The sequence below is a fragment of the Mus caroli genome, unplaced genomic scaffold (assembly GCF_978045245.1).
Source record: "Mus caroli unplaced genomic scaffold, Mus_caroli_1 scaffold_20, whole genome shotgun sequence".
Classification (NCBI taxonomy): Eukaryota; Metazoa; Chordata; class Mammalia; order Rodentia; family Muridae; genus Mus; species Mus caroli.
In genome coordinates, this window is record NW_028227275.1 from 5,897,194 (window position 1) to 5,922,225 (window position 25,032).

At 41.1% G+C, this 25,032-nt stretch overlaps 1 protein-coding gene across 9 annotated transcripts in view; it reads right to left on the minus strand.

Annotated features, from left to right (window-relative positions):
• Window positions 1–25,032, minus strand: part of Vti1a (vesicle transport through interaction with t-SNAREs 1A) — a 307,722-nt gene that overhangs the window by 226,756 nt on the left and 55,934 nt on the right. For 4 of the 9 annotated variants that reach the window (XM_029472452.2, XM_029472448.2, XM_029472453.2 and 1 more), the window contains exons 4-6: window positions 16,479–16,556; window positions 10,324–10,344; window positions 5,568–5,652 (exon numbers count right to left, since the gene is read on the minus strand). In XM_029472452.2, the coding sequence (XP_029328312.1) occupies window positions 5,568–5,652; window positions 10,324–10,344; window positions 16,479–16,556 (184 nt within the window). Of the gene's footprint in view, window positions 1–3,493; window positions 4,711–5,552; window positions 5,653–10,323; window positions 10,345–16,478; window positions 16,557–25,032 lie in introns of those variants that run through there. The other 5 variants (XM_029472449.2, XM_021152368.3, XM_021152364.3 and 2 more) reach the window with 3 other exon arrangements.

A 25,032-nucleotide genomic window follows, 5' to 3' on the forward strand; every position in this document is an offset into this window, starting at 1 on the left:
GGTGAACAGAGGGAAGCATGTTTGACCGGGGCAGCGTGGAGCACTCGGGGTTACTGGATGAATTCCGCTTTCTGAACAGTTGTCTCACAGATGATAAAATACACAGCTTCCATGTAAGAGTGCCTCCCATCCAGTGCTGCTACAACTTAGATGAACACATTCTGGGGCATGTATCATGCCATAGGCAATGTGCGTGTTAACTATTCATTGCTATCTGCCCCATTCTTTCATGCATGTATTTTAGGTGTGTGACCATTTTATATGCATGAATGTATGTGCATCATGTGTATGACTGGTGCCCACGGAGGTTAGAGGAGGGTGTCATATCCCCTGAAACTGGAGTTACAGATGACTGAGAGCAGCATAGGAGTGGCCAGGCACCAAACCCAGGACCGCTGAGGAAGAAACCAGTGTTCTAACACTGAGTGTTCTAACCACTGAGAATCTCTCCGGCTGGACACCTACCAACTGTTTTGTAAATACATTTTGTTAAAGACACATATGCATGAGAGTCTATGAAGTTTTGTCTAGCTCCAGAAATGATTAAATGTTGACCAGTAAGATTCCCAATCTCTCTTTGGCTTCCTTCTGTGACCCTGCACTCCTACATCCCTGTCCTTCACTCCTCAGGAGAGGCCACTTGCCTGCCATGGCCCTCTGAAGTAAGGGCCAGAGTAAGACCCAGACACCTTCCAGTCCCATACCTCGCCATAGTCCGCACCTCTCAGACTCTGCAGGGCCTGTGGGCTGTGATTGTTTACTTCCAGCCATCTGCTCGCTCCTAAACAGCGCATTTAAGGGTGCTCATGCTCACTGCCACTTCCTTCTGGAGCCGTACGCCAGGCTGTCTCAGAGATAGCATCTCTGGACCATTTGACACTCAGTATGTACAGGAGGCCACTTTCGGGAAGCACCCTCTGCCCACACTGCAGCCCGCATCAGTCAGTCGTCACTGTCTGCCTAGAGCATTGAGCCTGTCAGTCGTCATAGCTTACCTCACCTGTTACTATGTGAGACTGCCCACTACATCTATTTGTCAAGTTTTAAAATGTCTACTTTCACTTTACCTTTCCTCTTACTCATGAACTGTCTGAAAATAAGTGCCTTGCCTCTCTTTTTCACTACTATATCCTTAATACATTACACACAGTTTCAATGGATAATTGTAAAATAAATTATAGGGAAAGGAAATTAATAGATGTGAGAACATGACATATTTTGACCTCAACAAATTACACTGAAAAAAATATGCACCTGTGAAACCATTCATATCTCAGTGTGGAACCAAATAATCTGGCTTACTGTACCTTGTTTCATAAATGTGGGAAAACGGTCTTACCTCTCTGTAACTTCTTTTCTTGGCTACAAAAATAAGTGAATGAGATGGAAAAACTTAGAATACAGAATAATGAAGTGTCATGTGGTGTATGTCTCCTATTTAGCAGGCACTGTGCCATTTCTCGTGGGCTTTGTCCCTAGCCCGCACCCAGCCCTGGATGAAGGTTTAGAGTACTTTACTCTCAGGCAAAGGCCAAAGAAATGCAGTTCCTTCTCAAGAGATCAGTGGCTACTGCTTCCCTGCCTCCTGGCTGCAATGAAGTGATACGAGCGAGCCCAAGGGAAGCCGAGGCAGTCTTGGTAACTGCAGAGAAGAGTGCCAACCCATGGGGCTTGGGGTGCTTCCAGCTGGGCTAGGGCAAGGTCTGCAAATAGCTTACATCATGATCTAAGACTTAAGCCAATCAGTGCCTGAAACCAACAGCTCCAGGATGCTCTGAAGGGGGCCTGGGCCCATGTCGGGGAACAGGAGGGACAGTCATCGGGTCTTAAAGAACTTGTCTGAATGTGAGGACAGCATTTCTGTCATCCTACAGCTTTCTCTCAGGAGGCCAGAAGATAACCGTGGATATTGTTCTACACCATACCATCTACTCTTTTGTTTGTTTGTTCGAGACAAGTTCTCTGACGGGCTACTCAGTAAGCTAAGCTGGCAGACCAGCAAGCCCCAGAGATCCACCACTCCCCACCACTCACACACTGGACTACAAGCATATGCCGTTATACCATTTTGGTTTTGTTTTGTTTTGTTTTGTTTTTAACACAGGTTAAGGGTTTTGAACTGAGGCCCTCCTGTGCATTTTGACCAGCCAGCTTCCTGTTCCCGCGCCTTCACGCTATGAAGGACTCTATCTCACAGGAACTATAAGCTCAGATAAACACTTCCCTTTACGCTGCCTTTGTTGGGGTATTTTTATTATGTTAACGGTAAAGTAGCTAACATATTGAGCTACAAAGCAAGACCCTGTTTTGAAAAAAAAAAAAAAAGTTGAAAAAAACAAACCAAAACAAAAGGAACTGAGGCCCTTTGCTTGCAAGAGGAGCACTTTACCAACAGAGCAGCAGCTCTTTCTGTTACAAATGATCAAAGTCAACTTGGCTTGCCCCTTCTTTATCATTCAACTAACGTGAAACTTGGTCAGAGAAAGGGGCCCAGCGAAGTAGCCTGATGGCCATTAGACTCAATGCACATCAACATAAATGATAAAGTAATCATACACTCTGCACAGGTGCCCCCTGCTCAGTGACTGCCTGAGAAGAGACAATATTCACGACTAACTTAAAAATGTCAACAGGGACGCAAGAACTCTTAAAGACGAATGTCATAGTTTGTTTGGAAGCAACTAGAGAGTAGTAATGGAACATACACCCTAATCTAGGCACCCTGTCCTAGATAGTATTCTTTTTAGGGCCTTGTCAATTATTACCATCAAATTAATAAACAGAAAAGTTAAATTTTCTGGTAAAACTTTTGCCAATTACCTTGAACATTAACTTTTTTTTTTTAACTGATGGCCACCTGTTAAAATGATAAATATTTTATAGCGCTATCTTGTTTCTGTGCACTTAGATCGAAGGGATCTTCTTTTCCTTCCTAACATCTTATGAAATAAAAAGAGTCCAGTGTCAAGTGTCCATCTGGCGAGTATGAGAACACACATAGATTGGGGACCTCGGGGCTACACAACTGACCAATGAAAGTACCAATAGTTGATCTTCTCCCTCCAACTCATTCACAACATTGGACAACAGTCCCTAGGTTACTGTGCTCAAATAAAAGGCCAAAAGTATTCCAGAGAGGGCGAGAGCAATGGCTTGGCAGTTTTGAGCACTGCTGCTCTTCCAGAGGGCATGGGTTCATTTCCCAGAAACCACCTGTACCTCAGGTTCTAGGAAATTCAGTGCTCTCTCCTGGCTTCCAGACCAGCATGAACTCAGTGAGTGCAGACACACATTGAGGGAACATGCTCATACACATAAAATAAAAACAATGAAAAATATGTCCAAAACCCCAAACAGGGTTGCTATATTCACTATTTTCAAGTAAAGAAATATATCAAACTTGTGCCTACTACTACTATGACATCATTAAACTGTCCGTGTTTGTCTGACCTTATAATACATTCTCCCCCCCCCCCTTTTTTTTTTCGAGACAGGGTTTCTCTGTATAGCCCTGGCTGTCCTGGAACTCACTTTGTAGACCAGGTGGCCTCGAACTTAGAAATCCGCCTGCCTCTGCCTCCCAAGTGCTGGGATTAAAGGCATGCGCCACCACACCCGGCAAAATGCCATTCTTAAATTGATAAAATATGCATTATGGGAAGCCTTTATATTCTACTTATGTTGTAACATTTTCAAAACCCTTCCAAGTGTGGAGCTAACTCCAGGTTTAATTTTATAGCCCACCACTGTATTCTCAGCACCGTGCTCCTTGTACATCAGAAGAAATAAGTATCAGCTCCCATACCATACAACCATGGTCGATGCACGGTCTTCTCATATGGCCATATCCTTGGATGACCCATCCCTTTGGGGAAAGAGCCACATGGATAGCGAGGTGAGAGGCTGAGATAGCCACCAAAGAGGACACTGACACAGTAAGACAATCTACACGCTCAAGCCCAAGCCACGCCCATGGAGGTTCATCAATGGATGCTGGACAAGGCCCTTCTTTAGTCAATGTCAAGTTCAGTAACAGATAGTAAGAGCTGTCCAAATAGTGCACACCCATTCTAGTCCTTTAAAACACACAACAACAACAACAAAAATCACTCTTTATAAGATAATCATCTATCATCAAATGGCCACACAATAACGACACACACATTTCTACATGTATTTTATAGCATATTAAATACTTTAACATAACTATGCTGTTATCTTAAGAATTCTGAAATGTGTGATTTACTTCTATTTTACTGAAGAATGAAGAGGCTCGGGGTCATGAAATGATTCAGTGTCAGAGAAATGCGAGACTTGGAAGGTGGCTCCTTCTACTGTTCATGGGCCTCCCAAGAGTCTGCTCTAAGGGTGAGCTCCAAACCAAAGGGGCCAATCAGGGCAGAGAGTCGGCCTGTCAGTAACTTGAGGAAAGCAGCAGTGCACACTGGTAAAAGCTGGGATCGTGGTGGTCTTCTTCAGCGTCCTCAGCATTAATGAATGTACAGTCTCCTTAGGTTCTATAGAATGCAGCACATAAACCCACGGATCCAGGGTAGCCATGAAGCAGGGCAGGCACACTGGTCATTCAAAGTCAGCACCTGCAAGTGCTTTCCCTATACTCACTCTTCAGACAGGCGATGTTTTGGTAACATTCAATTGAATTGCTTTGCAGGAAAATTCTGCTAATCACATACTTTTGTAGTTTATACACTGGACAAAAACAATTTAAAATATACAAAAGACATTATTTATAATCTATAGTTTAGAAAACAAAATATGTAGTTGAAAAATAAGGAACTCATAAAAACCAAAGTATTAATGTTGTTTAAAAACACTCACTGCATGAGATATTCTCTCTCTCTCTCTCTCTCTCTCTCTCTCTCTCTCTCTCACACACACACACACACACACACACACACACACACACACACAGTCTATTTTGAATGGACTATCCTTAGAAAAACTAGGATGGTCTTCTTTGCAATATGACTACTGCAAGCTCAAACCAAAAGTTTGAATAGTATATAACCATGAATACTAACTTTGTTGTTCTATAGATATTTTCATATGTGGTCAGAGATTCTGTTTGTGGCTTTTATAAAATAGAGTCATTAAAGGGACCATTTCCAACACTGAGAAAAACAAGCAAAGTAAATGAGGTGTTGTTAACATCTTTGTCCTCAGCTCCTATCATTTAGAACGATTAAATGTTAATTTTTACACATGTGACTAAAACCTCAGCCACAAACAGGGGAGACTCTCCATCATTGCGGGTGGGTAAACTGACAACGTGTAACTGCACATTAAGACAAATGTAGAATTTAGACAAAGTATCCAGTCTGCTTTCAGATGTAGACTTTCAAACCTCAGGAAGGTTTTCAGTAGATGTCATGCCTTTTAACTTGAAAAAAGATAAGCGCAAATAAGCTCCCAATTGTCTCCCCAATATGTAAACCACATCTCGGGCTGCTGTCTCCGCTGCTCCTTTGAAGTTCTGCTGAAATGTCATGTGTTGTGAAGACTGCTGTGCATAAGCAAGACAATTTGCTCACTTTCAGAATTCTTACCGGTCTCCACTGCTATCTGGTACCCAGCCTCTAGTCTCCGAGATGACCTTTCCAGCCTCTCCGTGTTATCCAGCAGATGTGCCCTCTGAAAGGAAGGGGGGAGTCAGGAGGATGGCTACAATGTTCTTTTTTGCCTTTTTAAAATATAATGCCTTTGTATGTCTTAACATTAGGGTGTAGAGGGTGTCTACAACCCATTATAGTTAAATTTTAGCAGACAGTTCATCAGAGGAAACATAACAATAGACAGATTTCCAATCAAACATGGATGGACCGTCCACTTATTTGGTTTTTGTTGTTTGTTGGTTGGTTGGTTTTTGTTGATTCTTTTTTTTTTTTAAGGAGCCCCATGTTGTGAGTAGACACAACAAACCTCACTCCACAACACTGAGAAATGCATGAAGACCAGAGCCAACTGGATCTTTCCTCTTTTAACACAGAGGAGACACACGCACAGTGCCGTGATCCTTCTCTGCGTTAAGTTTTATAAAATGCAGTCCCTTCCGACACTCACTTGGTCCTTTGATTTCTACAGACCATAATTTCTAAACAGGAACTTTTTATATTTAAGAGAATGTTTCTTATTTTGGATGTGTAGCAAAATGACACATAGAACAACAGTGCTACTGAGACAGAATATTAAACAGCACTGTTAACTCAAAGACGACACAGGACAACCAGCAAGGCACAGGGAACACATGGGATTTACACGGAGGTGCACAACTGCCAATTCATCTCCAAACATATGATGCTGGGTTTAAAGTGAAGTACTAGCACACAGTGTTTTGGACTACGAACTAAAATCAGAATAAACTCTTAGAAATAAAATTATATACAGATCTTTTAATTACATCTAATGGGCAAATCCTAGAACTCCTCTAATATTCCAAACTTTCCCTTCTACACTGAGACCCTATAAGTGTTTTTATCCACAATAGATCTACTCAGGTTACCAAAATATGTTCATAGGCGAGCCATGTCTATGGATGAATGGCATGTGCATGTGGCACACGTGAAAATGTTGAGATACTTTAAAATCTACGACCATATGTGCCTGTACATGTGGAGGTGGGGCTGTTTATGCATTTGTATAAATTACTATCTCTTGCCCTCAAATCAATGTTGGTCAAAGAGAAAGGAAGCATGCAAATACAACTCTACAACTTTGTGTTGTTGACAGATGTCACTTAAAACTGAAGCAATGCTTTCCGATCATAATAAAAAAGGAGGTGCCACATGCGCTATCTGAGTGGCTGCCGAGTGAAATGGTCTACCTTGCTCTAATGAGCCCCCATGGATCTTGGAGATGCAAGCTGTATTGACATGCACACTTAAGCTAATACACCTAGACCAGTGCCTCGGAGCTCCAGCAGCCAGGGAGGCTGACAGAATACCTCGCTTCCATCTTCAAAGCAAGGAACTGATTAGTATGTTATCATTACCATTCAAAACGTGATCGCCTTATTCCCTCCCGGCATAGGTGACACATCTGAGATGCGGCCAGACGTTAGAGGCAGCTAAAGCCACATCAAAGCTTTCCTTGAAAAATTTTTTGGGGGAAGGGTGGGGGGGGGATCATTAAAACAATGCTTTTAGAACAGAGAGAAAGGACCTGATGTGAAGGTCAGGAAGCGGCAAGAGCAGCCTACAATAATTAATAGAGATGTCTAATATACAGTGCAGAAATTAAGAGAAATATTGCCCCTCCTTCTGGAAAATAAATGAAATAAATAAAATGGAGGAAGGAAGTAAAGAGAGCTTCTTATGTCACGAGAAAAGCAGTTATGGAGGCTGCAAGCGAGGGAGCAGAGCAGTGTTTCTCTCTGTGCTTGCCGTGGCGATCTCTAAATGAAACTCAATCCTACCACAGCTTCCCAAAAACTGTGCCTTTAATTCTGATTCTCCTTCCATACAAGTTCTGGGAGTGAAGACCGCTTTTCTCTCCTCTGAATACTGTTTTCTACCTAAACAAAGGATGTCAAACTGGTAATTCTCTAAAACATACCAACCCGATCTGAGAAAGCAAGGGTAACTCTACATTTTAACCCAGACGAAGACAATTTTGGACTTGTTTTCATGTTGTATGAAATCATAAATTCAAAGAAGATATTTAGCTTAATAGAGATTAAAAAAAAATCACACACCATATTGGATGTGGATCTTCCTCTATGTTAATAGTATGATGGCAAAAATAAAAGCATGCTACACATGTGAAGAAAAAAGTATTTAAATAAGAAACAATTTGGGGGAATTCTAGAGCTAAACAGGGAAACAAAATGTCACAATGGGCATTAACACTGCACACTCTGCACTAAGCAGTGGAAGCAACTGCTTCTTCCAGAGTGCTTCATTTTTTTCAGGGGAAATATACACCCAAGAGGATGATCAGCTTAGGGGCAGCTTCCCAGCAGGGCTTCCCTTCACATTTTGAAACTCCTTCACTAAAGTCAAACTAAAATCAAGTTCTCGGAACAGCTGCGCTGTTTACATTGTCCCTCAGCTGTGCGTGCCGTCCTTTAAATGAAAGGCGAGCCACGACAGAGGCGCACAGGCTTTTAGTCTGCCCCACTCTCCATCCCAAACTCCTTCTCTCACCCTCTTCTTGGCCCTTTTCAAAGGAGGTGAGTGAAGCTGCACAGGAGCTTCTGACGGGGCTCAGCTTGTGTGAGGAACTGGGCAAAGTAGAAAGACGGGCTGCAGGATTCCAACAGCTCGGCACAGCCAACGCCAGATCAGCTCCCTCTGCGCTACAGCCCTGCCTCTAAGCATACCCTGAAGAGAGCATTCCGAGGAAGGACGGGCACCGTGAATTTCCAAATACAACAAACACTGTCCTTGAATAGATAGGTTCTTGTCTTTTTAAAAGAAGTGCAAGTGAAAAATTGAGGTACCATTCACTGTGTGAGTACGAACAGACCCTGACTGGGAGAAGAGTCCTTCGGAGCCATCTGCTTGCAAGCTCAGGCGCGTCACCAAATCCATAAATATTAGTGTTACAGCCAAAATCAAAGACACAGACAATACAATTCCTGAAATTATCATTCTACCACCAATAATTCTATCACAGTACAGCCTCAGAAACATCAACTATAGCACTGAAATTGGTACAACTACTGACAAAGGAAAATAAGAGAAATAACCAAGCAATTATGTATAACACAGGGTATGGGAAGATGATTTTTAACTTTCTGTAGGAAGAATTCCTCAGACCCTGCACCACAGCAGAGCAACTGGACCAAAAATCACCATGGTTATTAGAACACACAGGAATTTTATCCACCAAATCCCTGCCAATTCATGGACAAGAGCCTTGTGGAGCTTCTTTGCATGCAGTGTGTGTGTGTGTGTGTGTGTGCGTGCGTGCACGCGTGTGCACGTGAACATAAGTGTGAGTGTGTGCACATATGTGTGCATAAGTGCATTCAACTCTAGTGTTCCTTTCATCAACATCTCGACATTCAAGTTCATCAGCAAAGGGTGAGGATCTCTAAATACACAGAACAGACACACAGACCTCCCAGGGGCAGTAATGTTTATGCCATCACTCATTCCGAGAGTAATCAATACTATAACTAATTACACTCATTTAGTATATACATATATACACATACTTTTGAAAAAGAAAAAAAAAAACAAAAATATCAGAGGCTATTGGTGTGCTCTCTTTCCTCAGCTTATGTGCCATTATCACTTTTGCTGAGCTAAATTGTCACTCCAGCATGACAGTTGTTCAAACCCCTGTTCACAAGTCTCAGGATCAACACCTCCAAACACTCAACAGAACAGCTGTCCACCATACAGACATTCAGGAAAGCTGTAGTTAATAGGCTCAACCCACTGCAGAAGTAATTCAAATGACTGAGGCTGCTGTGAGCAAGAGGACGGTTTAACAGCAATATAGTATTCAAATGACTGAGGCTGCTATGAGCAAGAGGACGGTTTAACAGCAATATAGTCTGAGACTTGGTGTCCTTGTGAGGAAACCAAACTCAATGTTACTGAGTACGATGTGATTATCTCTGAAAAGGTGAATCAAAGCATTTTGGTGTGTTTGGACTTTTTGGAAAACAACAACAGAGTCATTTGGCCCCCGTCAATGGTGCTGTGCAGGGAGTGATCAGGCCACAGAAGACTCTGGAGCAACGCAGTGGACCTGACTGACTCAGGAAAGAAAAACACAGCTGGGGGCTGTTTTCTACAAAAAGGGAAATGCTTAACAGTGAGGCAAGCTTGGCTGTTCTAGGGTGTTCCTGTACCAGTGCAAGGGCATTTACAGTGTGTGTGTGTGTGTGTGTGTGTGTGTGTGTGTGTGTGTGTGTAATCTAGCAGGTGGAGGGAGTTTTCAGTAAAATAAACCAGGATCAGGGAAAAAAAAAATGATGTCATACTAACATCACTGAGAAACCAACACAAATAAAAGAAACGTGAAGCTAAAAGACTACAGAACAGCACAGCTCTGTACAGTTTTAGGGTACGCCTGGGTTATTCCTCCCCTTTTTTGCTTTTTGGCTTTAAAAAGATTAACTGTCTCTCAGTGTCAACAAGGAACAGTGCCCCCACAACAACCAGAAACAGTTCTGAGAAGACGGTCAGGGGAGAAGACTTCTGAAGTCATAAAGTCAATAGTTTTGTCAAGTGTACATTTCCCTGAAAAAAAGGAACACAAAACCCTTCAGACTTAGAAAATAAAATTTACAAGAAATAGCAGAACTAGGGAGAGAAAAAAAAAAAAAAAAGCAAGGCAAGAAATACTCACCTCTTCCCGTAATTTTATCAACTGCACCATGAATGCACACACACACAAAGAAGATAAAAAGGGGAGAAATGGCAGGAGAGAAAGATCAGTTGTGTGACAGGAAACAGAATTAACATTGACAATTCATCTGTTTACATGTTTAGCATTTAAAAATCACAGACAAACACATTAAAAGGAGCTAAGCATAGACTACATGCAGAGGGTTTTGAACAAATAAAGATCACTTTCTCACACTGTCACATTAAACAAAGAGAATAGTGTGAAATTCTCTTTTAAAGTACATCTAAGAACCATCATGAAATAAAGGGGAACGACTTCATAGAAGTCTATATTATAAAAAAAGAAAACAAGTTTACTGCGTCTCTCTTCTAAGAATGCACCATTAGAGAGCATTTGTATATACAAGATTTCAGGATGTTTCTCTATTCAGAGCCTTGACAACTGATTCCTGATTTTACCAACAAATGAAAATGATCAGTAGCTCACACTCTGGCTCCAGTTAAGTATTTAAAACAACAACAAAAATAACCTACTATTCTGTTCTGGCTTAGCGCCACCCTGCACACACTCTAATGCTCAGACTACAGTGGGATAGCCTTTCAGCTGAGAGTTAACAAAAGCACATATAAAGTACCTGTCTCAACAGCTGGTGTCAAGATCTGTGGTTTTCCTATAATAAAACATTACTTACTGAGTATGCTTTTATTTGACTTTTTGTTTCTTCATTTCCTAGTTATCTTCAGCTTACAAACTAGGGCATATCAAAGAAAGGAGTCCTCTGTGTTTGTTCTATGGTCTGCTTTCACCAAATTCAAATAAAAACCCACTCTTTTGGCCGTTAGTGAGTTCTCCTACGGCAACATCTTAATCCCCACCTCTTCTATGTCCATAGCTGTAACAGATACAGCAAGTTCCCAGGCACCAGGAATCCATGACATCATAAATCTGCGTACGTGTTTGACATCATTCTAAACCACAAACTTACTGCATTGTTAAAATGACCACCACGGCTTCATAGTGCTCAGAAAAGAAGCCTGTGCCACAAGACTATAAGCCACAGTCTAGGTTCGGGATTTGCATCCTCAGTCATTTAGAACTACAGCTGAAAATCTTTAAACATCCAAGTGTAACATCTGTTACAACACATGACATGCAGGCCAGTAAATTAAGGAACTGATTTGGAGAAAAGTGTTATGAATGGTCCGCCATAATTCTCTCTAAGAGTACCGTGTTTACTGCAGCTGGGAATCTCCACACCTTAAAGTCTTAGTCTCAAGTTTAAGGTGGAGAAGTGTGCATTTCAGATTATCCTGTTATTTCATTTATTACAAGGAAGCACTTCAAACATAAAAGGAAATTTAAATTGTCATAAAACCTTTACAGAAAGGGTTTAGAAATTATTGTATAGTGGCTAGTCTGCACTTAACAAAAGTTTAAATGTCAAATGTTCACAGCTAAACCAAGCTATTGGTTTTAAATATACCCGCTCCCTTCCCCACACCCACCCTGCGTAGCGCCTCATCTTTTCACGTGAAAAGCGACAAAACTGTTCTCTAGATGAAGTTACAATTTAAACTAGTATACCTAGCCTGTTACACATTGGAGTCTTTCTCTTTGCCATTTGAACAGCATGGCAGAAAACCGCGAACAGTAAATCTCAGAGAGAGAGACGATGTGGGAATTGATCGCAAAGCTCTTTTCTTTCTGGGCACCATTCTTCAGTTGACTATGATACTTAAAGGGCCAAAGTTTAAAACTACTTGTCAGCAATGGAGTCCATTGGGGCATGACACCCTACCGTAAGCAAGAGTGTTTAAAAATGCTACCCATTTGCTTTTTCAATGGGTTCCAAACAAAAAAAACGTTCTATCTTGTTTGTGCTGCATGGCTGCATTCAAGCCCCACGCCGGATCCGGAGCTAAGCTAGGTAATGGGAGGTTTCTAATCTTCATCTTTTTTCCCCCTTAACTTTCTTTCTCTCTCTCTCTTTTTTTTTTTTTCGGGGGGGGGGGGTAGGGGGGTTGGTGTTTAGGCAAAGAGTTAAGAATTGAAGTAAATAAAGATGGTTGCTTTTTGGAAATTAACAATGCTTAGACTCCACTAAAAGTAGTGATTTGAACATCTTATCCAGTTGCTAGCTCCATCATAGGCGCCATGAAAGTGTGCAAAACCATCATGTTGGCTTATGATAATCCGCATCTTTTTTGAAACAAAGATTTCTCCCCACAACCCTACCCGGAATGCAGAATTTGATACAAGAGGTAATCTGTTCCTTTGTGGGCTGAAAAAAAAAATCTGGTTTACGCTGGTTTGAACCAGTGGAATCTCTTGTGGTTAAGCCTTCTGCTGTGACTAAAAACTGCACTGTGGAGCACGGGAGGGTGGGTGTGCATGAGCGCCTCTCTGTGTATGTGTGTGAGGTGCATCACGTGACTCCCAGAACTCCCGAAATTTTTTTTTAAAGCTGATAACGCCACTGCCGTCTCTGTCCGCATACAGATAACGAATAAATGCTGAACTCTATTAAACGCCCTTTACACATTATCGTGGGTCGAACACACAATTTTCTGAACTTATGATGACAGTCTATTTATTTTGCTAGAAACCCCCAGCACGAACGAGCAGATTTGTGCCTGGTAATGATCTGCTCTGCCGGGGCTATATGAAATGATACCGACCTTCTTCAGATCTTGCGGAATTAAATTGACCGACTTCACCCCCTGGTCTGTAGCTGAAGTTTGACACACTTTACGCACAGCAAGCCCAAATCGGAACTTAAGAGAACCTTGCATTAAAAAATTAAGCAATCATTATCTGTTACACATTGCTTTCCTATAAAAACTTCCTCGTGGTAGAAACCATTCTACCCTTTATATGTTTTTCTAATCTTCTATGTAGGATTTTCTCAAAGTCATTGGATCAATATAATTTTGCATATGGCAACTGAGAGTCTATTAGTATCCAAAACAAGAACTTCGGATATTTTACTTGTCCCCATTGCCAAACTCCACTTTGAAAGCCTCTATGGTTTTCTTCTATAATCTGTGTTTTGTCTGTTTTGAGAATGGTTCTCTTGAAAGGAAATCAAGTGAAGCATTCCACTCTAACTAAAGACTGCAGCACTGTGTCCAACAGTCCAACCCTGCACACTGGAGGGTGGATGAGAAGGACTTGGACCCTTCCCTCGGAAGCTAGGGACCTCAGCACTTCAAGTGCAAAGGAAAGCCTGACCCATCATCCCCTTTGTTTTCTTTCTTTCTTTTTCCTCTTTTCTCTTTTTCTTTTTTAAGTCCAGGATGGGCTATATATTTAATTAAGTAAAATAGATATGATCCAAAAAATATGCAGAGAAGTTGATCTAGAATGCAATTAGATGTATGTTGTGCTGAGGACATTAAACACACACTTGAGTAACCCTTAATTGTAGAAAGAGTGTTATTTCTAAGCATGGAAGAAATGTAAATATAACCCCAAAGAAAATGACTCTTATTGACAGCTAGCTAGAAGATTGTAGCTACACGAGTCAACATTTGGTTGTAGATGTCTAAGAGAACTCACCATAAACACCCCAGAGAGAAGGCTAATTGCTACTGTATTCACACGTGTGCGAACCTTCGTCAGGAAGCCAGTGTGAGGAAGTGCATGAGGCGGTGGACAGGAGGTCAGCACTTCACATGTTTGCAGTCATAACTACTGACTGTTTATTTTGTTTTTCCCCTTATAGTCACTCTGTATATATTTAACTGACAGAGATATGCTAATTTAAGTTAAGTGACTATGACTAATTTTGCTTACAGCCAAGCTTTCTGTGTATATTAAAAGTCTGTCATAATCATTTGACAGGAAGCCGGCATGTGAACAATCAGCAGGAACAGAAACTTCTTTCTGGATAGCAGAGCTTTTCGTACAGGAGTTATGGGCAGTCCACTCAGAACATCTACCTTCTTACCTACATAAGACTGGATGTGAAGAGCCCATTTTAAACCCTCTCTGTAAAGAGAGGCCCTCTGCCTTGACTGCTGAGGAGAATAAAGTTATTCTCACATTGGAAGTTTGCTCTGGGAAGAGACATTTAAAGCCCTACGTTATGACAAAGGACTTCAACCCAGGATTTAATGACTTCATCATGGTATGGAAATTCTGCTCTGCATGGTAACAAATTATCCAGAGAGCTTAGCGTGGTCTGTTTGAACTTTCACACCTCATTCCAATTTTAGGCTGAAAAGTTCACGAGTCATAATCTACCGTTTGCATATTCTCATGACTGTAATTTGCCGTGCTGTATTTATTGAAGTGACAGGTCCTTACAGCTAACTTCAGGTTCCCCAAGCACTTTCAGAATTTGTAAGTTTGATTCATATAAGTCCAGGGGAAGTCTCTGCATAATCACTTTAAAGTGACAGAAATATAATTCGAAAAATTCAGGAAGTGTGAGCTCAAATCTATTTTAGTGGAATATTTTTCTTTAGGCACAAAAATCATACTTCTACGTACGTAAAGCTAATATTTTGGGTGTATAAAATGTCCATTAAGAGAAGTGAACAAGCTGTAGAAAGGATCTGTCAGAAAACGACATCATTACAACCCAGAAGCCTGGGTTAGACAGGAACGCCTCCCTCCTGTTCCTTCTCCAGGAGGCAGCAGTCTCAGATGAGGGAAAGTCTACAGCTTTCAAGAGAATGGGCATGGGGGCCACACATAAGCTTTTGTTGTTGTTGGGTTTTTGTGTTTTGCAAAAATAAGAAAAAGTTTTGTTTTTACAATAGTTAGAAAAGAAAGTTGTGATTCATTCATCTAACAGGCATGAGCCATTCAAATCCGACTTTAAAGGGCAGAGAACACTTTCCTCCCACACTCGCACTGTTTAATGGAGTGTGAGTAAAACCCTCCCCACGCTACCTTTACTTCTGCTCTGCCCCAACCCCTGGATCTGTTCTCAGGACTCCATCAGGAAACTTGAAACTACAAGTCGAATCTGAGCCACGTCTCAACTCAGGCCGATGCTGTCCAAACAGTGAGGAAGGTAAACAAAGATCAGGGCCTGCTGACTCTTCTCCCAGTCACAGCGCTCACATTCTGGCCGTGCAGAATTTAGCGCAGTGAGTAGAAACCCCTTGAAATGGGAAGATTGTCCTGCAAAGCTTGGCGTGTCAGACAGATGAGCTGCATTTTCCTGTCGAGTCACAAGCTTGTTTTACTCGGTGAGTGGTTCGTGGAGATAGAGAAGCAAACCTTGGGAGGCCTGCCTTAGTAAACAAACAAACACATTCGCTTCTCACCTATGATGCTCTCTGTCACCCATCAGTCCCCAGGGTTGGGTGAGACCGTTTAAATTCAGCTCTACACCAAGGATCTTAAAACTCTGTTTTTAAAAGTCATATCTATCATACCTGTGTGACATAATGACATCTGCAGCATTAATTCAAAGATAGTAGTAGGATGCTAATTAGACTCATGGCAGGACTGTGCGGCCCAATGAGGAGCGACATACAAGCCATAAGAACCTTTAAGAAGAAATTGTATCAAGTATCTTTTTTTTCTGTATGCAGATCTTAAGGTGCAAGCAGAACTGACCCCCACCCCCGCCCCTACCCCCCACTATTGTTACTGGTCATCTGACTGAAGCAGGGCAGGCCCTCCGCCTGGGTATCCACACAAGTCCCACACTGGGGCTAGCATTTGCATTTCGGTGAATGTATTTTTAAGAAGCTACACAATAGGAGTTGGGGCTGTGCTGCTGAATTTTGAAAGCTTACTTTCATTTGTTTTGCTGTGAGTGTTGGTTTAATTATGCAGCATTCCTATCAGAGCTGCACTGTGTACTTTTTTATTCCTCTTACATGTGTTTGAGGTGAAGACCTTGGCTTTGTCTGCAAACAGCGTGTTTCAAGTTATTTCTTAAGTACTAAATAATAAAGAAAAGAGAAGAAAAGAGTTTTTTAAAAGATAGCAGACAGCGATCACAAGGTAAAGGGTTAAATGAAAGATCTCCGAGAAACATTTTGAAGTTGATTAAGACTCAGCTTTGCATTAAACAGTATCGCTTCCACATGAGTAGCTGCTAATACTGTTAGGGAGCAGCTTGAGAGCCCAGTGTGCCTGTGACCTCCTCCACCCTCCAGCCACCCACCGGGCCTTCCTCATTAGCATTCTACCTGGTTCTCGGAGGAATTCCCAGCATCCCCTAGGAGCTCATTCCGTACTTCGTCACTGTAGGCGATCCGTGACCTTTTCTATAAAACAAAACAAAAAGAGAAAGAAGCAAGATGAGCGTTAGAAAGCAAACGCTTGCATCCAAGCATTACGGTATCAAGGAAGACCATCTCAAACCCTCGGGAGCCCCCTAATGGAAACCTACCGGCAGGGATACTCAAACCCAACTCAAATTCCAGAATCCACAAGCTTGGTGGAAATTAGAACTTTGGTGTTTTGTTTTGTTTTGTTTTGTTTTGTTTTTAAATACCAGTAATAGAAAAAATAATTCTGCTTTGTGTTCAGGTTCTATTCCCTTTCATAAGTAGATTAGAATTGATTTATTCTTATTCGTATTGTTTGAATAAAACCACTAACCTGAAAAAATACATAGCTGTATTTTTTTAAACTCACAGATTGTAATTAAAACAAGAGCGACTGGGAGTGTTCGGTGTGAAAGGCACTGCACAGTTTAGAGCTCTGAGAGTGTCTACGTCTAGAATACTCTTCCTACCACCAGCTCTGCACTGGGTGCCTGGACAAGCACATCCATATTTCATCACTGTGATGTTCCTACCCACTGCAGAGCCAGGCCCCAGCTAGCAGTAATTCAAATGTCTCCCATTCCTCTATAAATAATGGCCTAAGGAAAACTAACATGCGTGAGGGAAGGGGAGGCAAAGGGGAGAAGGGGAGCAGACAGTCAGAACGACACTGGTAAAAGAAATAAATTTTCCAATTCCAGTAACTAAAGGTAGTGTGCTACGAGTCAACACTTGACAATGAAATTGTATCTTTTGAGGCCCTACCCTCACCTGTACAGCCAGAGGGACGTGGCTGTGAGCAACTCATAAATTATCTACATGTACACATTTTGGGAAGCGGAGAGGTTCTGAAAGTTAGGTGTGAAACTTGAATCTGGTTATTGGTCCCGACTGCATCTTCACTAGTTACGGTTGCTGTCTCGTGGAGGCTGCATCCTTTCCTGGGCCTCTAGATTCTATCTAGGACTTAAAAGTTCTTCCTCGCTCATCTGTGATCTGGAAAAAGTACAACAGCTTCAAAGGACTACCTGTAACCCATACGCAAGAGGCGACAGTAAGACCTCCGAAAGATTTCTACGGTGGCCACAAGTAATGCTGCCTGGTCTCCCTTGGCTCTTTACACCTTAAAATCATGTTATCTAAAGGAACCGTAGACAGGAACAACCACTGAGTTTTAGGTCGTTTAAAAGGCTAGTCTTTCTCAAGTGGGTGCCTTATCTGAAGCACAAAACACAGGAAATTTTTTTTTTTTTTTGCTATTTTCTTAATTCTCCCAAGGGTGGCACATAAAAGAGAATTTGGTTTATTGCATATAATTTAGTTTACTGCTTTTTCTGGATGTAATTAAGCAAATGATATGCTGGATCGAGCAGAACCCAGTTTTAAAAGGCTTACTGGAATATAAATAAACATGCACACCACCCAGATATCTGTTTTAGGAAAATGATGTAGTAATCATAGAATTTTAACAGTAACTCTCCTTCAACTGAGACTAGAGTCTCTAGGTTCTGATGCTCAGATGAGAGTTTCTTCTGTCCTTAAACTATCACCTCTGGTTAGACTCAGGAAAACAACACAAAGCTATAGAATACTTCTGTACAAAGAAGACAGAGACACCCACCCTGCCTGCTCAAGTCTCCCTCTTTAACACGCTTTTCCTGCCACAACATCTGTCTTAAAATTTAGCAGCGGCAATAGGTCTCTATAAGTAGATAAACAAAACTACAATGCTGTTACAGGAAGAAGGACAAATTAGAAACATGAGTCTTTGGTGTGTGGTAAGGACATCTATTTGTTATCTCTTAAAAGTTCAGGAGTGGCCTTATTCATCTGTGAACTCACCAGCTATTTTCTTACCACAAAAAGCATATGCCTAGCCTGTTTGGCTTGCTGCAGCTACTATGGATTACCCACTTCTACTGACTTCATACAGAACAGTATTTCAAAATGCTAAGCAACAAGGTCAGCTCATTTCATGGTCTTAATACAATACTTAGATCACACCAAACCTCTTTGCCCATTTGGAGATTCCCACCATCACAGTTTCAAACCAGCTAAGCAAAAGTATTTTACAGCATTAAAGGGAATGAAAACCTTTACGACAGGCTGTGGTATCAGAGCTGCCTTGTGCATTATTCATTTCATCACAATGGGGGGCTAAAACATTCCACAGGATGCAAAAATATCATATGGAGATTGTTTTTGTTTTCTCCCTTTTTCACCAAAATACCAACAAATTGGCATAGATTGTTCAATTACATTATGTTCTTAGTTAGATTTAGTGTACTTCAAACAAAAAGCAGCAATTAGGAGAATACTGGCTCAGCCAGAGAGGAGGATGCACCCAGAGCTGAAGGGTGGTCTCTAAGAAAGTCACTCCTCACCACTGGGACTTAGTGGCTGGTCTTGGAAGGCTTTTCTGGATGTAATTAAGCAAATGATATGCTGAGCATAACAAAGTGGTCCCTGGCAGGATTGACTTAAGGAAGGAAAAGACATTTCATTGCAAATATCAGAAATAACTCCCCACGAGAACGGCACAATAATGCAAAAAATGGGACTCTGCACTAGAGTTCGTTCCATTTTCCAAAAATAAAACAAACCCAAGCTGCTCTTTATTACAAATTATACTTGGAAGCCCACCACTGGCATTTTCTCATAATTCCTTAATATTTGAATTTTTTAATGAGCTGACTATGGGTAATTAACTATAACTCAGTCTTTGAAATCATCGCTACACTGGTTGAAAAACAACTAAAATAAAGATGAAATTCTTTTCAATGGCAAATGGCATGTTTTAAGGATAATTGTTCCTAAAACATCAATAAATCATGTTATCTTTTACAGAATTTTAAAAACCTCATGCTGGATTACTAAGTACCTAAATAATATTTTATTTTAGAAGATTCTAAGATAATGAACTGAAACTTTTGTTGTATCTTGATAAACCGAAAATATTTTTACTTTATTATTAAGAGTATAAAATCTGTACTTTAGCCAAATGCAAGCATGAGAATTTGAGCTGGAAATGTCACACATTCAGCTACAGTTTGAAGGAACCCAATTCATAATGCATTTTATAAATAGTTAATGACTTCTATACATAAGCTAACCAGGCAAATCAAGAAATTGTCAACATTTTTAGTCTTAGTTGTCAGTTGCCACTGTCTCCGGGTGCTCTCTGTGTGGCTTCAGGAGAAGTCTGAAGGTCTGTGCAGTGTGTAACCTACTGCAGTCCCTGGTCTATACGATGAGGTGCAAGGCTTCAACTGACAGAATTTCAACTATACACCGCCTGCACACATCCTCACACACATGCACACACTCACACTTGTTTCACTTTAGTTGTATGCTTGTGTAAACCTTACTCTTTCTATGATTTATACTTCATACTTCAAATGAACTAAATACAGTTTTAAAAAATGATAGAATATCTATGACCAACATATGGCAAATTAGCAGTAGATGTGTTTGCCTTGAGAAGTTGGAGGTACCAAGTTTCTCTCTCAACTCTTCAGTGACGACAAAAGTGAGTCTGCAACTAAGGAAGTGAGAGTTTCAGATGTAAAGAGATTTGCGTTGATAGGAACAGGATGCTTGCGTACTGATTGGATGCTTTCCTTAAAGCCAAGTTCGAACAGAGACCCTTGTTCAGGCTGGTCTAAGAATCTGGCTTGAAAGAATCTAATTACTCAACCTATACCTCAACATTTCCCAGCTAAGCTCACTGTGTCTGTGAGCACACACTGCAAAACGGGGAAGGACGTGAATTCGCTTAGTTTAAATTAATTAAAAATTAAATTAATTAAGAGCTGCCATCTCTGGCACTGCCTGTTGTATGACTCTATATGGGACACACAGTATCTGCAACCGGAATGAGGGTTCTACAGCCTACCACAAGCAAAAACGTAACAATGAGGTTGGTTTCTTACTAAAGCGTATATGAGAATTTAATTTCCATGGCGTGCACATGGCAAAGCAATTGCTTAAATTGCCTCACCTGGGAATTTACTGCAATGTTATCATCAGACCAGCCACATTGTAAATAGATTTATAATGCTTTCCATGCGCTTGCTTGGTTGCATATGAATTAAGTAATGATCTGGTATTACAATAAAATCAGCTAGTTCCCACACCTGGCAGACAGGATATTTCACTAAATTAATAGCCACACAGCTACATCACACGGCATAGGAGAGGACAGCATCTCAAAGGCATCTGACTTGAGTCTTACATGGGAAGCAAATAACACCACGGGTATGTACAATGCCACTATACTGAATGAGCTGCTGTTCAAGACGGTCTGTTTCTGACATCTGTATGACTGAATTAAGACTTTCTCATTCCCATTCAATCTTGGCCTAATTTCCTTCATTCAGGACTCTAATTACTAATCAGCAATCTGCAACGGTCACAAACACTGAGAAAGCCCTTCATTCTAATCTACATGCTGCAGACAGCCAAATAATTGATACAAAGTGCAATGTGGTTTTGGTGTAATGAAAGGAACAGCTTGTCCCACTTCCTAATCAAATCGGTCTATAGCAGCAGTAGTTAATAGATTTCTCCATAGTTCTAAAACAAACTACTCATGCTGGCCAGATTTTCCATTGCTTCTACCAAGTTTTTCAGGTCCTTATATTTAATAATGCCCATGGTTACCAGGTGATACACCTATTAAAACCTGCTATGCTTTCAGAGCCAAAGAATTTAACTGCTCCAAAGATCTTAACGGCTTCTGTTGTAATTAGTACTGAGATATCTACAGAACAGTATGAATTTATATTTATTACCTATCCATATGACTGCTGGGCATCACATCTTACCTAACTTTACCTGGTTCTAATTAAATAACATCATGGCACTGTAATATTCAGCTAGTAGTTTTGAAAATATATCTATCTTTGGCACCAAGTATTCGATTTCTAACCACACTCCTATCTGTCCATGGCTTGGTTCATCCTTCTATCCATAGAGTAACTTCTATGACAACATCTCACCCTACAGAGTTCGGATAAAGGCAAAGTAAACTTGTAAGCAATGGCCTGATCCTGGGCGTGCTGCTAGGATCGAAAGGCACAAAAAGAACACAGACAGCACCTCGGTCAGTCAGTGATCTTGATCATGGAGCATCACAATCCTCATCTCTACAACAGTGATCTTAACCATTACTTCCTGTGGCTAGTGCATGGATTTAATGATGAACAAATGTGAATCTTTCTTAACACTTTGGCTGTGATAACCATAGGAAGCATGATCCTCTGAATACCAGCTAATAAGACACATCACATAGTATGGGGTAGAGCTGACACACACACATGACTAAGAACACTGATTACTGCATCCTTCCTAAAGACGCTTTCCCACCACACCAAAAGTTGTCTGAGGAACTCCACATCACTTGACTCAATAATTCTGATATAAATGGTGCTGCAATTGCAGATGGTTTAGAAAAATACACAACCTGACAGTGATTCTCCAATATTATTAGAGGAATTACGTTTCAATCTTTTAAGGAATTATTCCATGAAGCATGGTTGTCCTTGTTCAAGAGACAGTTTAGATGCTGACCAGTCTAAACATCAAGTGCCTGGCCCACATGCTGCCAGTACTTGGTATCAGTGACGAGAATGCATACTCTCATTTTCATTACATATTTATTTACTTATTGTGTGTGTGCGTGTGCGTTCACGTATGTGCGTGCATGTGTGCCATGCTGCATATATAAATGTCAGAGAACAACTTTCATGTGTCAATTCTCTCCTCCTACCACATGAATCCTGAGCCGAGACATCTCAGTGATCCAGGAATGTATACTGTCTATCCGGTATAAACTCGGAAGGTTAAGGGACCACATCTACCCCCGCAGAGAGGAAATACTGCACACCCCACTGCTAAGCACAGCCACCAAGTGGGAAAAGTGGGAAACATCAGATCATTCATCCTTCTTTGGAATGAAATACTAGGAAAACAGAATTAAATTCCTAAAAATTTTTTAAAGTCGTAATCACTCATTATTTTCACTTGTATTTTCAGGAATATTTGACATGTTTAAAACTGGTATTTATGTTTTGGCTGTACATTATGAGATAAATCATACCACATTTCTTAATTGCTTTCTAGAGTGAGCTATAATACACATGTGAATATTTATATGCACATTATGAGGTTACATGTGTATGTATAAACACAGAGATTCACACAAACCCATATGCAATCCATATGGAAAAAGAATTCTCTGGGCTGTGCACGGCTAAAATAGACTTTTATTTAGACTAGGAATGCTGACCACATTGCTGCTACATCATTTAATGATTTGCAAAACAGGCAGGCCCATGACTCGGGTACCTGCACTTCTTCATTTCCTCATGCGGCATTTCCAAACTTGGGCTAAGGTTTCTGACTAGCACTGGTATTTCAAAATGCCACAGGAGTTAGCTGAGATCAAGGCCCCACTTGCTTACACACGCTTGTAGTTTATGACTTTAGATACTGATACTGAATATGGTGTGGCTGTGTCCTAAATCATGTTGGCTTGTCAATCAACAATTGAGTTACATCATTCAGAAAATCAGCACATGATAGAATGTGCAGATGTTAGTGTCAGCATCTGAATGTATGCGTGCACAGTGAAAGAAACCCAACTCTCTAAGGTCTTTCTGAGTATAAAATAAAATAATTCTACAGACTTAACCTGAAATAACACCTACACTGGAAAAGATACTCTGATAAGCGAGTCATGCAGCAGATGTTTTGTTTGTATTAAACTCAGCTATCAAAGCAGGACATAAATTAGTGCAGTTAACTCACACACCTATAATTTTTCTATGAAATATGCCTAGTATCCTTTGAAAAGCTATTCACAGCATAATTTGGGTAATCCACACATCCAAAAACAAATGATGCCGGGGGCTCTGTGTAACTGACACCGAGAAACTGTGGTGCTCTGAATAGGTATGGGCCTTACAGACTCATGTGTCTGAATGCTTGACCCATAGGGAGTGGCACTATTAGGAGGTGTGTCCTTATGTATGGCCTTGTAGGAGGAAGCATGTCACTGTGGGGATGGACTTTGAGGACTCCTATGCTAAGGCCTGTGTGGGGGACACAGTCCCCTTTTGATGCCTGTGGATCAAGATGTAGAATGCTCAGCTCCTTCTCCAGCACCATGTCTACTTGAAGGCTGCCATGCTTCCCACCATGGTAATAATGGACTAAACCTCTGAAACTGTAAACCAGCCCCAATTAAATGTTTTCTGTGGTGGTGTGAATATGTTTGGCCAATGAACGTGGCACTATTAGAAGGCAGGCGTGGCCTTGTTAAAGTAAGTGTGGCTTAAATGGAGGAGGAGCGTCGTGGTGGGGTCCTGTGCTCAAGCTCCAGCCAGTGTAGAAGACAGTCCTCTCCTGGCTGCCGTCAGATCAAGATGTAGAACTCTTGGCTCCTTCAGTACCACGGCGTCTGCACGCTGCCATGCTTCCTACCATGATGATAATGGACTGAACTTCTACCTGAACCTGTAAACCAGCCCCAATTAAATGCTGCCTTTATAAGAATTGTCTTGGTCATGGTGTCTCTTCACAGCAGTAAGACAAGCGAAGACAGAAGTTGGTACCAGGAAATGGAGTATGGCTGTGATAGGTGTGACTGTGATTTGGTTTGATTTGGGTTTTGGAAAGCTGTGGACTGCTTTAAGTGGGGCTTAATGAGCCATACTAGTAGACACATGGAAAACAGTGTTCTTGAGAGTGATTCAAACTGTGGGGGTTACAGAGGAGAAGGATTTTAGTACATAGCCTAGAGAGGGTTCTTGTAATATTTTGGTAAAGACTGTGGCTATTTTTGCTATTGACTGAAGAGTCTGCCTGAGGTCAAGCTGAAGAGTCTGATTAATTGCACTGACCAAAGGCAATCTCAAAAAAGCCTAGCATAGATTTTGTCCTCTGGTTTACTCTCATGAAAAGTGTTTTGATCAAGCATACCAAGCTTAAAAAGGAAAAAATACAACATGTATGGTTCAAGTAATAAAGGGCCACCAGGAAGTAGAATAGAGCTAAATCCTGTGTTCTAGGATAGTAAATGGAATTAAGGGAGTGGTGACCTCAGAGCAAAATCTTACACAGCTAAGTTATGATCTATGTGTTCCAGTTGAACAAGGGATAATTACATCATGTTAGGCATTATTATAACCTGGTTATTGTTTTCAATTTTACTTTTAATCTGGAATGAACTACAATCCAGAAATGGAAGGCATATCTGTAATCTAGATTTTGAGGCTGGAAGACACAGGCTTTTGATCTGAATCATGAGGCATAGTGGCCATGAAAAGCTTAGTACAGTAACCACCTACTGTTGTCACACTCACTCCTCAACTGTCAGTCAAGACTGTCCTACCACTCCTCCAGTGTTCCCAAGATGCCCACAGATTCACTATCTGCCAAAGGCTACCGGCTCTGTTTATTTAAATAACCT